At 41.9% G+C, this 16,472-nt stretch overlaps 1 protein-coding gene across 1 annotated transcript in view; it reads left to right on the top strand.

The window, feature by feature from the left end:
- The window catches only part of LOC135480321 (patatin-like phospholipase domain-containing protein 7), a 43,184-nt gene extending 26,946 nt beyond the window's left edge, over positions 1–16,238 (top strand). Inside the window, exons 22-33 of the mRNA XM_064760139.1 lie at positions 304–475; positions 1,126–1,308; positions 2,353–2,471; positions 2,956–3,112; positions 4,212–4,275; positions 5,369–5,491; positions 6,135–6,251; positions 8,327–8,475; positions 9,211–9,363; positions 10,005–10,224; positions 12,146–12,258; positions 16,161–16,238. Of these exons, the coding sequence (XP_064616209.1) occupies positions 304–475; positions 1,126–1,308; positions 2,353–2,471; positions 2,956–3,112; positions 4,212–4,275; positions 5,369–5,491; positions 6,135–6,251; positions 8,327–8,475; positions 9,211–9,363; positions 10,005–10,224; positions 12,146–12,258; positions 16,161–16,220 (1,630 nt within the window). The 3' untranslated portion in view covers positions 16,221–16,238. The remainder of the gene's footprint in view (positions 1–303; positions 476–1,125; positions 1,309–2,352; positions 2,472–2,955; positions 3,113–4,211; positions 4,276–5,368; positions 5,492–6,134; positions 6,252–8,326; positions 8,476–9,210; positions 9,364–10,004; positions 10,225–12,145; positions 12,259–16,160) is intronic.
- Positions 16,239–16,472: the final 234 nt, after the last annotated feature.

Below are 16,472 nucleotides of genomic sequence, written 5' to 3'. Positions count from 1 at the left end.
GCTGGGGCAGCAGGAGGACATTCACCACATGGTCCTGTACCAGAGTGAATGTTTCTGTGTCACTGTGAATATATCTGTTGCAGTGTGAACGACTTCCAGCTGTTTAACTGGCTGGGGCAGCAGGAGGACATTCACCACATGGTCCTGTACCAGAGTGAATGTTTCTGTATCACTGTGAATGTATCTGTTGCAGTGTGAACGACTTCCGGCTGTTTAACTGGCTGGGGCAGCAGGAGGACATTCACCACATGGTCCTGTACCAGAGTGAATGTTTCTGTGTCACTGTGAATGTATCTGTTGCAGTGTGAACGACTTTCGGCTGTTCAACTGGCTGGGGCAGCAGGAGGATATTCACCGCATGGTCCTGTACCAATGTGATTCCCGAGTGTCAAAATGGACCAGAAGCTGTATCCGACAGGCTGACTGTATCCTCATTGTGGGAATCGCCGACAAGGACCCAAATGTCTTGGGAGAGGTTAGTTCACAGTGTTGTATAAATGTGTCAAAGATTCTTTTTGAACATCCAATTATTGCTTAACACCACACCAGTAGTATTTCAGCCATACCATGTCAGCTTAACATAAAACTACTGTCAGTTATGAAACGTCTGCATGTATGTGCCATGTTTGTAGAAAGATGTGAACTCCTATAAAAGGGATACATAGGGTCTGGGTGGGGGTCGGGGTAGAATTGCATTGTGGTATTTTAACATACATATACAACAACCCAAAGACGTCACAAATTTTGACACCAACTGTATTAGCAGCCATTTTATTGAAAAGGTTTATGATACTTATTTGTGTGTCTCTAGGCCTTGTTTTGCTGTTATTGTCAATATTTTTCAAATATGCAATTTGTTTTACAAGACTCGACTTTCTGCAGACTCATGCAGCAATATTGCATTCGTTATTATTCGATTTATAGGTGATGATGCCACACTCTGTGTGGCGTGGCGTCAAACTGTGACAGTATTTCAACTCAGTGAGTTCAGAGCTCGGGCGTGCATGTGATTTGCATACAATAACGATCATTTGTTGGGTCTGGCCAAATATACGAAGAACTCCGATTGTTTTAAAATATAATAATAATATTTATGGTGACAGAGTTTAATATATCTGTGCACAGATAGAGAAGCAGCTGGAGAGTCTGGCAGTGAGAGCTCAGAAGGAGTTAATCCTGCTGCACCGGGAGGATGCGGAGACACCTCGCAACACTGCTGAGTGGCTCAACGCCCGTGGCTGGTGTTCCTCACATCACCACATCCGCTGCCCCAAGAGAGTCTTCAGCAGGAAGTCTCTCTCCAAGACGGTAGGTCATCAATCTTGCTCAGTCATTAGTCCCCTCTCAGCCATCGATCCCTTCTCAGTCATCAGTCCTTGTTCAATCACCAGTCCCTGAACAGTCATCTGACCCTGCGCAGTCATTAATCCCAGCTCACCAGTCCTTGTTCAGTCATAAATCCCTGTACAGTCATGAATCTCTGCTCAGTCATCATTTCCTGCTCAATCATCAATCCCGGGATTGGTCATCAGTCCACGTCCAATCACCTGTCCCTGCTCATTCACCAATCCCTGTTCAATCACCTGTCCCTGCTCATTCACCAAGCCCTGTTCAATCATCTGTCCCTGCTCAGTCATCAATCCCTGCTCAGTCATCAATCCCTGCTCAGTCATCAGTATCTGCTCAGTCATCAGTATCTGCTCAGTCATCAGTATCTGATCAGTCGTAAATTCCTCCTAAGCCACCAACCCGCCTCAGTCATTTATTCTTGCTCAGTCATTTATTCCTGCTCAGTCATCAGCCTCTGCTTACTCACAATCCGTGCACATTCATCAGTCCCTTGTGACCCACCATGTTAACAGTGTCAAGGTATAAGCCCTTTCAGTGCCGTGCCTTGACTGAAACCCAGTGTGAAGAGGTCAGATATGAATCACCTCCCCAGCAATGCTGTCCTGGGTAAATTTGTACTTACATGTTATCAGTGGCAGTCTTTCTCTTGTCATGAGGCCTGAATTTCATTCCCACCCTGTGATCATTGTTTACTGTTATTTCACCTTGACCTTTTTGTTCTCATGTTTGAATGTGACCTTTAATTTGATCGGATGTGGCTGTTATTACTATTTGTGAGCAATCTGTCTCATGGATCTTGAAATCACTTGTCCCTTTTGCCACAAATCTAACTGGTTGGATGGCAGCCTTAAGGCAGAAGGTTTGTCAGATACCTGAAAAATAGTGGTATATTACTATGGTTTCCTCCATCCATAATCCTGATTAAAAGCCATCTTAATGTGAACAGTTCTGGGTGTGACGGTCAAATAAATAAATAAATGAATTCTATTGTTCTGTTAACAGATGGAATCCTATGACAAACTGTTTACAATGGAACCAGATAGAATGTCAGACTTCTCTCGATTGGCCAGATTTCTCACAGGAACATCCATTGGCTTAGTGCTTGGAGGGGGAGGAGCTAGGTACAGTGTGACTGGCAGCTGCTTTTAGTCACCCTTACCTTCAGGTGTTAAAGAGAAAACTTGACATGTAACAAATGCAAAACCTCATCTAACATTTTGCTTCATTCTGAGAGTTCTATTGATCTTAGAAAAGTGTTTTACGGTTACCTTAATAGATTTAACCAGTGGGGCGTCTCAGTGTTTTTGAGACATCTTATTCTGATGAAATTAACACAAGAGAGGGAAAATTGGAGATCAGATGGCCCGATTTCAAATTGTGGCTAAATGTACAGTGTATGGTTAGCTTTATAAGGTACGATGATGTCCCACTGGAAAAATGTAAGTTTCAACACCTTAAGTATTATTTTATTATTTACATTTTTGAGTTTTTAAATTTTTTGGTGAAGTTTCTACCAAATCCAATGAGATTGTGAATCTAGATTTCCTGAATATTTAAATGTCTTCGATATACAATGGTTCAGACTTATGTGTCATATGTATACAGAGGCTGTTCACACATCGGAGTGATTAAGGCTATGATGGACTCCGGTATCCCTATTGACATGGTCGGAGGTACGAGCATGGGGGCCTTTATCGGAGCTCTCTGGTGCGAGGAGAGACGAATAGCCCAGTTCGCTCAGAGAGCAAGGGAATGGTGTTTCGTATGTATTTCTTCCAGTTTGATTTCTATATACATACTGTACAAAGAAAATGTGTTTCATGTCATTTGTATTGTTGCATGTACATATATGCCTGTCCAGATAACAGTTTGGAATATCTTGAGAGTCTAAATATATTCCAAAACTGCCCTCCACCAATCCAGTAAAAAAGGAAACAACACTTTTTGTTTGGCCGTATGATATGATTTGTGGTACGTTGTATACATGTACATGTAGTTACATTATCTGAGTACAGACATGCTACATCATCCCCAATGGCTCAGCTGGTAGAGTTTGTTCCCTGTACATCCAAGGTCAATCCTGGGTCAAGTCACACCTAAAGACCTTAAAAGAAAAAGTTGTAGTTTCCTTGCTTTGTGTTCAGTATTAATGGAATAGTGCAACGACTGGTTGATCTGTATCTGTATAATGGCTCGGGCGTGGCGGCTTACTTGCCTGGAGTGGGTCGTCTCAGTGAAGCAGCACTAGATAAATGAACAGTGGAGATCTGTCCTGCAACAAGGAGGCTTATTACATGCACTCTATGGATTCCTTCATCGTCATATAAGTGAAAAATTGTAAAGTATGACGTTAAACCTTAAGCACTCACTCACTCACTCACTCACTCATAAACATGCTACATAATTTACCGTAGAAGTACAGACATACATGTAGTGGAAACTTCACCTTAATTACTATAGTATAGTAAAGATATTTTGTAAAGTTTGCCTTACCATGCCACAGAGGTGCTGTAATACGTTACATGTATTTGTAGTTCAGACATGTGGGTGGATATTGCTCAGTCAGTGTATACATCTCCACTAAATGATTAGAGGATGTGTAAAATATTCAAGAGTTTATTCTTTATGGTAAATTTTTGGGCGTTCTGAGTGGTGAAACCTTACTTGTCTAAAGAAACTTGGGCCTAAGTTGTGTAGTCATTCCTGCCTTTGCAGTGATGATGTGTGGACAAACTGTAGTACCCAGGTATTGCAAGTGAACAATGGTCAACTCATCTTGGAACAGAGTTGTCATGGCACTGGAAAAAGTACCGTATTGATATTAGAAGTAATAGGGAACATTTCCCACCTGGTTGTTGTAGGAGATGGGTTCTCTGTGGAAGAAGATCCTTGACCTGACTTACCCAGCCACCTCCATGTTCACAGGTGAGAAGCCGGGGATAAACCACTGCAATTTGATAAGTTACTAATGGACTTTCTCGCGTGTGACATATATGTATTTGTAGAAGACAAGTGATCTTAGACTGCACAACGCGACTGTTGTCAGCCACTTGATATTGTCATGAAGGACAGGTAAATCTTGCCTAAGCGGTTAACGTGCTTGTCTTTCAAACACGAGGATTTACAGAATGTTGGTTCAATTCCAACCTTGGACACAGAAACTTATGAGATTCTCTCAGCTTCACTGTGGGATCTTTAAAACATTTGTCAAAGCTCACAGGAATATTCAGGTAGTCATGCATAAAGGTCATTAGAAATTGTTTCCCTTCAGCTGTGTATTGTCAAACACCTTAAGCTTACTCTGTTGTTGAAAAGTCTTTGTCACCTGTGGAAAAGTGCATCAGTCACTTGCCTTAGGACCAGTGTTTTTACTCTTTAGGCACACTGATTTCTGCCACCCATAAAACTGACTGATGTGGTATAAATGAAATATTCTTAAGTAAGATGTAAAAACTATAATGAAATAAATCGTTGAATATATCAGCGGCTGTGGTGAGATCATTCAGGCAGTCCTATATAAGGAGATTACTTGCCCTTCGCTGATACGGCATGCACTGTGCGCTCACTCTGGAGGTGTCACCTGGCGGAAAGTTTGTCATTTATTTGCCAAAGGCCAGTGATTTACATCCATAAAACTGACCAACATCATATTGAAGTGTAATATTCTTGCTTGCAGTGTTCATCCCCAGTCAAACAAATTTTAAATAAATTGTGATCAACTTCATGTCATCATTTGATTGATACTTGAATACGTCAACCTTTTCAACCACCTGTGCAACGTTTAACCCCAAGCACTCACTCACCACCTCTGGAGCCAGTACTAGTATTTTGATGAAACTTGCATCTTTAATGACACTAAGAAATCAGATTTGGCATAATTTTTGTAATAATTGTATGCATAAATTCCAACTGAAAAAAAGGTGCTTCAGTGGTTGAAAGGATTGAAGATTGACAGTATTTAAAATAGAACTATCCCCATAAACACATGATAATGTACGGCCATCTTTTCTGTCCACAGGAGCTGCCTTTAACCGGAGCATTGAAAACGTGTTCAAGGAGCGTCAGATAGAGGACTTGTGGATCCCGTACTTCTGTATCACCACTGACATCACAGCATCCAAGATGAGGATCCACACCAGTGGTGAGCTGCTGCAGCAAACCTTTTTACTCTCTAAGACAAAATCTCGTAAATCAGTTTTATTTTTTTCTTGTAAATCAACTTGTCCTAAGGTGCTATAACTTAGACCACAATGTTTACTGTTACGTTAATTTGCATGAAATTTGACTTCATGAGGTTTTGTGAACAGCCTCTTCTGACTTGTGTACAAAAGTGGTTTTGGATAGAAGTAGCAATAGATTTCATGATAACCTATTCTTAAGATTATGTTATTCATAAAATGGCTGAGATGTTAAGGTGCTTGCCTTTCACCAGGACACATTAAGTGTGGGTTCAAACCCAGTTTTGGACAGGAATTTTTTAGATCCCCTTGCTGTGTTTGTTGTGGCTTGGTGACAGAAGATGGTTGATGACACTTTGGGATTGTGCAGTTCATTGAAGCCCACATGTCTCCCACCTACATGTAAAAAGTGTCTTTATTGGTACAGCGTTTAATACATCAAACCTAAAAGCAATCGACAGCCGGCCAAGGCAGGTGGCTACAGTACGCTGGCCACTCTAGTTTCCTCCACCTTTAAAACTGACTGCCATTGTACAGGTGAAAAAATTCTTTGATGTGGTGGTAATAAGCATTAGTCAAAACTCAAAATTCTTCATCATTATACAGGCTCACTGTGGCGTTATGTCCGCTCCAGCATGTCCCTGTCAGGCTACTTACCTCCATTGTGTGACCCCAAAGATGGGCATCTTCTGCTGGATGGAGGATACGTCAATAACCTGCCAGGTGAGTACATATTTAATAATAATTATTATAACTTTTAATAATTTTAATAATTATTTAATAATTTTAATAATTTATAATTTAGTGAGGGCTGTTTGGTCAAATAAATACAATTCGCTCTATCCACATGTCTTTGTGTCCTTCAAACAATGAAACATATTAACCATAATGAATATATTGATAATTTATTTGCAGATAAAATATGAAGTATAAATATAGCGTAAATTGACTAAAACAATAACTGCGGTAGATGACCTAAAGTTTCGCCCTGGGACTTGCAAAGTGTATCCAAGGATTCACTGCGTTGATTGTGGTTCTTACTGACTGGGTGCTGCGGGAGAGCATCGGCGGTGGTGATCAGGGGATTATACAGTATGGACAGTCCCCCAGTATAATAAACACACTCACCCTTAACTGAGCCCTCAGTCTGCTCCTGCCACCAACAATTTATGTTTTCCTCAGCTTTAATCATAACGAAGTTAGTACATAAAGCTTTACTTCACAAAAGGTGCACCTTGATTGTTTTATGATTGCCATTTTATGATGAAAGGCAATTCAGGAGAAAACTCTGTGGAGATTAGAGCGGGTGACCACCCAGTACCTTTGCACATGTGGACTGGCATGTCAGATATCTGTTTACATACATGCAGAGCTCTTTATGCAAAAGGCTATAATAAAACTTAGCCCGCTGCAAATCCTTACTGGCCAATTACCAGCAGATGATCACCCAAACTGCATTTAAAGCTACAACTTACAATGACAGGGCTCGAAATCTCCACATGTCTGTTATACTGTTGATGGTGTGACTTTTGCCGATGAAAGGCAAAAAAATAATCTTACCTGTCGCTGGGAACACCTGAGCATGTTTGCATGGTAATCATGAAACATGATTTTATTTTGATGTATAGCCAGTTAGTGTTGTGTGAACTTTTAATATGTCAACAACACAGACTAATCCTGTCTAACTCCCGATGTGCCGGACTTGAACACAGTGCTACCGAAAAGGGGTTAATTGTGGTGTTTTCGGAAAATGTGATTTCTGTGGGGTTCCCGATTTCAAAATGCAAAGGTAACTCTTCTGCAATACAACGGCAGTTGCGATTGTAACAAAACAAAACATGAGTGTAGACTGACATACTAAATTGGAATTACACGGACACAGGAAGGTGATGACAGATATTTCTCAGTGAAATTCGTTTTTAGCTCAGATACACTTGCACTCACATTCCTGTCATAATGAGGGCTCTCAGCAGTCAATCATTCACCAGATAGCAGTGTGAGGTGACTTCCACAAGGGCCCTACGTGATAATCAGTTGGTCTGCAGTGTATATTGTGCATTTTGTTTGGCATGGTCATGCTTTGAGACAGTGTCTGGAATTTAAAGGTTTGTATTAATAGACACCACCTGTCTTAATAGTTTCTTTGATTTCGTTCATCGGTATAATTAGAGGTGAACATGTAGGTCTACTAGTTGGGAGACCATCACACCCCACTGTCATTGACTTGAAGTGGCGAGGATTAGCAAGCAGAGCTATTAAGTGCCAGACAAGGTAATGAAACGGACTGAGGGGCTAATCGCCCTCTTCTGTCATCTTGCTGCGAAAGGAAATGACAGTAACTCACATGCGAAACTTTAGGTCATTTACCTTATATAATGTGTAAAACTAACAAATTCCATGCGTGGGAGGGTCTACCAGCAACTTGCGGATGGTCATGGGTTTCCCCACGGGCTCTGCTCGGTTTTCTCCCACCATAATGCTGGCTGCCATTGTATAAGTGAAATTTTCTTGAGTACGTTGTTGAACACCAATCAAATAAATAATTTAATGAATTAGCAAATTAATTTACCGTGGGAAACCACATGCAAAACATGCACAGATTTTTAATCGTTTTTCCTTTAACCTGGCAACCTCAGACACCACATGTCCATGTTGTTATGTACATTGGCTCTTGGCTTCTGTACAAAAAAAAAAGAAAACCCCAAAAAAAACTCGTTATATTTTTTGGCACATTTTTCATGGGGAATATGAATTCTCTGTATTAACTTGTTTCATTTTACTTTTTTCCTTTCTTTCAGCTGACATTCTGCGCTTTAACGGAGCTCAGAAGATCTTTGCAATTGATGTTGGAAGTCAAGATGATGGGGAACTGACTAACTACGGAGATGAGCTGTCAGGCTGGTGGTTGCTATGGAAACGATGGAATCCATGGGCCTCACCTGTCAGGGTATGTGATGAAATGTATGACAAATTAATTTCATGAGAAAGGAATTTATTTCATTATTAACCAGGGCAGAGGTATCCCCGGGGATACCTCTGCGGATACCCGGGGATACCTCTGCCCTGGTTAATAATGAAATAAATTCCTTTCTCATGAAATTAATTTGTCATACATTTCCAAGAACATACCCAAGAACATTGTTGACAAACCTTCTGATGAACTACTGGCCCCCGGTTCACAAAGCAATCTTCAACTTAAGTCAAAACTTCAGTGTCGTTAAATTTTGTATGTTCCTTTCTGTTATTTTAGATGAAATTTGTTTTTACAATAACTTAGCCAGAATTTATGTTGTCAAGCAAACTTTTGACCTTGTAATATAAGAAACAACAATTTTAATGTGATTTGTAATTTTGACTTAAGTCTAAGATGGGTTCATGACCCCGGGGCCTGAAGAAGAAGCCAGCATGAGCTGGACTTAAACTCACAATGATCACAATTGGTGAGAGGCTTCTCCATCATTGTGCTAACCATTTGGCTGTGATTTTTGAAGAGTACTAAAATCGTGAGGTCCAACAGGTTATTTCTTACTGAACCCATAATGTAGTGAATTGTGACAGATTGTTCACTGTGGTACGTCCAGGTATCATCTACCCATAATCCTGACCCCCAAATTCTTGAGCATGGAATTAAAACTAATCGAACAAATAAATAAGTCAGTGTGGCTTGTTGTTGTTGTTGTAGGTACCTGACATGACAGAAATCCAGTCCCGACTGGCCTACGTCTCGTGTGTCCGGCAGCTGGAGATCGTGAAGAACAGCGATTACTGTGAATACATCAGACCTCCGATCGATCGATACGGAACCCTGCAGTTCCACAGCTGTGACGACATCGCCGTAAGTCTCCTGAAATCCATACAGCACTTTAACATTACCACTCTTGGTTACTCATTTGACAAATACTTGGTTTATGAGGAAGTGGTCGCTTTTTGAAGTTGAGCGGGGACTGTGGCATGCAGCTTTGTGAAGGCCACATTTCAAACAGGGTTCCAAACTCACAAAGGCCATATTTGAAACATATCTCTTTCTAAAGTTGAGAGGAGGCTACCACATGAAGGCCACATTTCAAACAGGTTATCTTTCTGATGTTGGGTGGGGGGTGGGAGGGGGAGTGGAGTTTAGATGTCTCTGACACAAAGGTTATATTTGAAACATAGTTGCTTTCTGAAGTTAAGGGGAGGCTGTTACTATCATGGGAAGGCCATCTTTGACACATTAACACATGTAGTTGACAGGCATAGCATATTTGACCGGCTGTTGGTGTATATGTTACCAGGAAGTTGGGTACAACCATGGGAAGGCCATCTTTGACACATTAACACATGTAGTTGACAGGCATAGCATATTTGACTGGCTATTGGTGTGTATGTTTACCAGGAAGTGGGGTACAACCATGGGAAGGCCATCTTTGACACATTAACACATATAGTTGACAGGCATAGCATAGTTAGCTGACTGTTGGTGTATATGTTTACCAGGAAGTGGGGTACAACCATGGGAAGGCCATCTTTGACGCCTGGAATAAGAGCGGTTTGCTGAAGGAGTTGTTCAGGGAGAAGTCCCGTGAAGACACCAAAGAGAAGAAGTCATTGCAGCATCACATCCCGGTCATGGCCTCCTTCACAGATCTCGCCGAGCTCGTTTCCAAGATTGATGAGCCCCGCATCTCCAGCATAACCGAGGCCGACGGAGAGTACTGTAAGTTTGTCCTCTATGGCTCTGTCAGTGTTCCAACAAAAAAGTTTTGACTGAAGTCAAAATTTATTTACATGCCCTAAATAACCATGAATTTTGTCCATGACTAACTTGACCATTTTTCCAGATTCTGAGAGTTCTGTTTGTTATAGAAAGGTGTTTTGATCGAGGTTTGCTTGGAACATGGAATGATATTCTACTTCAGCACCAAAAATAATATTTTTCATGACATTTATTTAAGATGTGTTTTTGTAGGCCAAATTTTAGGTCATTTATGGTATATACATGAATGGTGTTGAACAGAGTGTGTAATAATTTGTCACTTATGTGACAGCGGTTAGGTTTATGGACGGAGGATGATACCAGAGTGCTCGTAGTAAACCACCCATCTTATGTAACAGGGCGCAGCGGAATGACCCAGGAGCCTCTCATCAGTGCGGTCGTTGTGAGTTCAAGTTCAGTTTATGTTGGCTTCCTCTCCAGCTGTACATGGGAAGGTCTGCCCGCAAACTGTGGATGGTCATGGGTTTCCAGAGCCCGGTTTCCTTCACCATAAAGCTGGCCGCCGTCGCATAAGTGAAATATTCTTGAGTACAGCGTAAAACACCAATCAGATAAATAAGTAAATAAATGTATAACAGGTATCAGACCAACCTACTTACTAAAAGCTGCATCCGAAGCAGGCAGAGCTGGATTTGAACACCCAACCTCATAAGTCAAAATTGAAAACCTGTATGTAACAGAGAGTTATTATATGGCCCAAGAAGCTCAAATTTGGATTCCTTTGTCGTAAAACAACACTTGTTAATGGGGAATTCGTAAAACTCCTTCCGGCTGTATCAAGAAGGTCCAAAGCTGTGAAATCATTTGTTCTTTCCTGTATTACGCTCATACATGTATGCTCATAAAGTACACATGCATTGCATAAAGTACACAACGTTACAGAAGAAAACGATGCATTCTACCGTCATTTGGACCTTCTTTGTAGCTCGCCCTTGAATTTCCCATTGTTAATAATTTAAAGTACTGACTAATTAATAACGTCTTATGCCATATTTCTAATATAAAAACATTATTTTTCACTGAGTTAGAGTTTCTTGCATATTTCCCAAATATTTACTGGCTGAGACCCCATAAATGATTTGAAGCAGTTAATTAGGAATGGAGTGAGGACCAGAGGGAGTTATACGTGGGTAGTATGCAGAAAACACGTGCACAGGGAGAGAGTTTGGTTAGCAGAACTGCATCTACCTTGTTACGTCACGTTTCAATTTGATTTATTTATTTATTTATTTCATAGTTGTTTTGTGCCGTACTGAAGAATATTTCAGTTATACAACGGCGGCTAGCATTGTGGTGGGAGGAAACCGGGCAAGGCCCGGGGAAACCCCACGATCATCTGTAGGCAGTTACAACGTTAAAGAACAATGTGTAACACTGTTGATAAATTACATGTATACGAAAAAAAAATGCGAGTAATATGACTGAACTTTACCTAACAAGGCTGCACTGTACAATCGCCATAGCTTATGCCGAGAAGGTCTATTAAAATGTTTCAGTGAATAAATGTTCCCGTAGAATACTTTGGTCATTATGTCAAGCTCATTTCATACTATTTATTTGATTTTATTTCATTGATGTTCTATGCCGTACTCAAGAATATTTCACTTATGTGATGGCCGCCAGCATTGTGGTGGGAGGAAACCTAGAGAACCCCTTGATCATCCGCTGGAACGCCTTCCCACGTATAGCTAGAGAGGAAGCCAGCATGAGCTGGACTTGAACTCCCAACGACTGCATTGGGTGAAGGCTCCTGGATCATTGCGCCATGCCATTTTATACTACTTTGTAGTAGTATACACTGCAGCTGTATGCAATTCAACAACAGTCAAATAAAGTGTGTGTGTGTTTGTTTTTCTTTCAGCGGGATCCGAAGAAGAAGATGAAGAGTTGATTACAATAGAGTCTAACCCCATCTTCTCCACAAACACATCATCAAGTGAGTCTGCGGACGCCACGCCTACTGCAGATGCAGGGGTAAGTCTAACAAGGAAGAGTTGATTACAGTAGAGTCTAACCCCATCTTCTCCATAAATACCTCCCCTAGTGAGTCTGCAGACGCCACACCTACTACAGATGCAAGGGTAAGTCTAACAAGGAAGAGTTGATTACTATAGAGTGTAACCCTATGTTCTCCATAAATACCTCCTCTAGTGAGTCTGCAGACGCCACACCTACCACAGATGCAAGGGTAAGTCTAACAAGGAAGAGTTGATTACCATAGAGTCTAACCCCATGTTCTCCATAAATACCTCCTCTAGTGAGTCTGCAGACGCCACACCTACCACAGACGCAAGGGTTAGTCTAACAAGGAAGAGTTGATTACCATAGAGTCTAACCCCATCATCTCAAGTGAGTCTGCAGACGTCACGCCTACCACAGACGCAAGGGTTAGTCTAACAAGGAAGAGTTGATTACCATAGAGTCTAACCCCATCATCTTAAGTGAGTCTGCAGACGTCACGCCTATCACAGACGCAAGGGTTAGTCTAACAAGGAAGAGTTGATTACCATAGAGTCTAACCCCATCATCTTAAGTGAGTCTGCAGACGTCAGGCCTATCACAGACGCAAGGGTAAGTCTAACAAGGAAGAGTTGATTACCATAGAGTCTAACCCCATCTTCTCAAGTGAGTCTGCAGACATCACGCTTACCACAGACACAAGGGTAAGTCTAACAAGGAAGAGTTGATTACCATAGAGTCTAACCCCATCATCTCAAGTGAGTCTGTAGACGTCACGCTTACCACAGATACAAGGGTAAGTCTAACAAGGAAGAGTTGATTACCATAGAGTCTAACCCCATCATTTCAAGTGAGTCTGTAGACGTCACGCTTACCACAGACACAAGGGTAAGTCTAACAAGGAAGAGTTGATTACCATAGAGTCTAACCCCATCATTTCAAGTGAGTCTGTAGACGTCACACTTACCACAGACACAAGGGTAAGTCTAACAAGGAAGAGTTGATTACCATAGAGTCTAACCCCATCATCTCAAGTGAGTCTGTAGGCGTCACGCCTACTACAGACGCAAGGGTTAGTCTAACAAGGAAGAGTTGATTACCATAGAGTCTAACCCCATCATCTCAAGTGAGTCTGTAGACGTCACGCTTACCACAGACACAAGGGTAAGTTTAACAAGGAAGAGTTGATTACCATAGAGTCTAACCCCATCATCTCAAGTGAGTCTGTAGACGTCACGCTTACCACAGACACAAGGGTAAGTCTAACAAGGAAGAGTTGATTACCATAGAGTCTAACCCCATCATCTCAAGTGAGTCTGTAGACGTCACGCCTACTACAGACGCAAGGGTAAGTCTAACAAGGAAGAGTTGATTACTATAGAGTGTAACCCTATGTTCTCCATAAATACCTCCTCTAGTGAGTCTGCAGACGCCACACCTACCACAGATGCAAGGGTAAGTCTAACAAGGAAGAGTTGATTACCATAGAGTCTAACCCCATGTTCTCCATAAATACCTCCTCTAGTGAGTCTGCAGACGCCACACCTACCACAGACGCAAGGGTTAGTCTAACAAGGAAGAGTTGATTACCATAGAGTCTAACCCCATCATCTCAAGTGAGTCTGCAGACGTCACGCCTACCACAGACGCAAGGGTTAGTCTAACAAGGAAGAGTTGATTACCATAGAGTCTAACCCCATCATCTTAAGTGAGTCTGCAGACGTCACGCCTATCACAGACGCAAGGGTTAGTCTAACAAGGAAGAGTTGATTACCATAGAGTCTAACCCCATCATCTTAAGTGAGTCTGCAGACGTCAGGCCTATCACAGACGCAAGGGTAAGTCTAACAAGGAAGAGTTGATTACCATAGAGTCTAACCCCATCTTCTCAAGTGAGTCTGCAGACGTCACGCTTACCACAGACACAAGGGTAAGTCTAACAAGGAAGAGTTGATTACCATAGAGTCTAACCCCATCATCTCAAGTGAGTCTGTAGACGTCACGCTTACCACAGACACAAGGGTAAGTCTAACAAGGAAGAGTTGATTACCATAGAGTCTAACCCCATCATTTCAAGTGAGTCTGTAGACGTCACGCTTACCACAGACACAAGAGTAAGTCTAACAAGGAAGAGTTGATTACCATAGAGTCTAACCCCATCATTTCAAGTGAGTCTGTAGACGTCACGCTTACCACAGACACAAGGGTAAGTCTAACAAGGAAGAGTTGATTACCATAGAGTCTAACCCCATCATCTCAAGTGAGTCTGTAGACGTCACGCCTACTACAGACGCAAGGGTTAGTCTAACAAGGAAGAGTTGATTACCATAGAGTCTAACCCCATCATCTCAAGTGAGTCTGTAGATGTCACGCTTACCACAGACACAAGGGTAAGTTTAACAAGGAAGAGTTGATTACCATAGAGTCTAACCCCATCATCTCAAGTGAGTCTGTAGACGTCACGCTTACCACAGACACAAGGGTAAGTCTAACAAGGAAGAGTTGATTACCATAGAGTCTAACCCCATCATCTCAAGTGAGTCTGTAGACGTCACGCCTACTACAGACGCAAGGGTAAGTCTAACAAGGAAGAGTTGATTACCATAGAGTCTAACCCCATCTTTTCCACAAATACCTCCTCTTGTGAGTCTGCAGACGCCACACCTACCAGAGTTGGTAGGGTAAGTCTAACAAGGAAGAGTTGATTACCATAGAGTCTAACCCCATCTTCTCAAGTGAGTCTGCAGACGTCACGCCTACCACAGTACTAAGGTAAGTCTAACAAGGAAGAGTTGATTACCATAGAGTCTAACCCCATCATCTCAAGTGAGTCTGTAGACGTCACGCTTACCACAGACACAAGGGTAAGTCTAACAAGGAAGAGTTGATTACCATAGAGTCTAACCCCATCATCTCAAGTGAGTTTGTAGACGTCACGCCTACTACAGACGCAAGGGTAAGTCTAACAAGGAAGAGTTGATTACCATAGAGTCTAACCCCATCTTTTCCACAAATACCTCCTCTTGTGAGTCTGCAGACGCCACACCTACCAGAGTTGGTAGGGTAAGTCTAACAAGGAAGAGTTGATTACCATAGAGTCTAACCCCATCTTCTCAAGTGAGTCTGCAGACGTCACGCCTACCACAGTACTAAGGTAAGTCTAACAAGGAAGAGTTGATTACCATAGAGTCTAACCCCATCATCTCAAGTGAGTCTGTAGACGTCACGCTTACCACAGACACAAGGGTAAGTCTAACAAGGAAGAGTTGATTACCATAGAGTCTAACCCCATCATCTCAAGTGAGTCTGTAGACGTCACGCCGACTACAGACGCAAGGGTAAGTCTAACAAGGAAGAGTTGATTACCATAGAGTCTAACCCCATCATCTCAAGTGAGTCTGTAGACGTCACGCCTACTACAGACGCAAGCGTAAGTCTAACAAGGAAGAGTTGATTACCATAGAGTCTAACCCCATCATCTCAAGTGAGTCTGTAGACGTCACGCTTACCACAGACACAAGGGTAAGTCTAACAAGGAAGAGTTGATTACCATAGAGTCTAACCCCATGTTTTACACAAAGACCTGCTCTAGTGAATCCGCAGATGCCACAGATGAAAGGGGGTAAGCCTTTAATACACGGAAGAGTTGATCACAGTAGTCTAACTCCATCTTCACCACAAATGTCTCCTCTAGTAAGTCTGCAGACACTAGACACACTGATTCCACCACAAACACCGGGGTAAGTCTCAGAGGGAAAGTGTGGGGCAGCTTTTACCAAATTTCATAAAATCAATTTTACTACAATTTGTACAACAGAATAGAGGTACTTTGCAGCTGTCAGTGTGATGTTGTAAAACACCCTGAAAATTTACTGTGCTGTGTAACTTCTGATAATGATTGTGTTTTATGTTTTTAGGTGTCAGAGGGGAATCCAAGGAGACGGAAGCCAGCCAACCAGTCGGCCAGCACTGTCTGATTGAGTGGGGCAGGAGGGATAGGTTATAGAAAAATCATTAGGAATGCCAAGTTTGGCTTGATGTCATTTTTGTGCCCTCTCCAAACACGCAGTTTTACAGGCCCCTTCATCAAACTCCTGTGAGCTACGGTGTTGAAAATATTGCTTTATGCTGACTTCAGTCAGAGTTGTGTTGAGTCATGTTGATATTCAATCATGTTGACTGCAATCTGAGTCACATAGAAGGTATTGAATCATAATGGCTACAATGTA

The sequence above is a fragment of the Liolophura sinensis genome, chromosome 13 (assembly GCF_032854445.1).
Source record: "Liolophura sinensis isolate JHLJ2023 chromosome 13, CUHK_Ljap_v2, whole genome shotgun sequence".
Lineage (NCBI taxonomy): Eukaryota > Metazoa > Mollusca > Polyplacophora > Chitonida > Chitonidae > Liolophura > Liolophura sinensis.
Note: the sequence above shows the minus strand (reverse complement) of the source record. Positions and strands in the feature narration are given on the sequence as shown.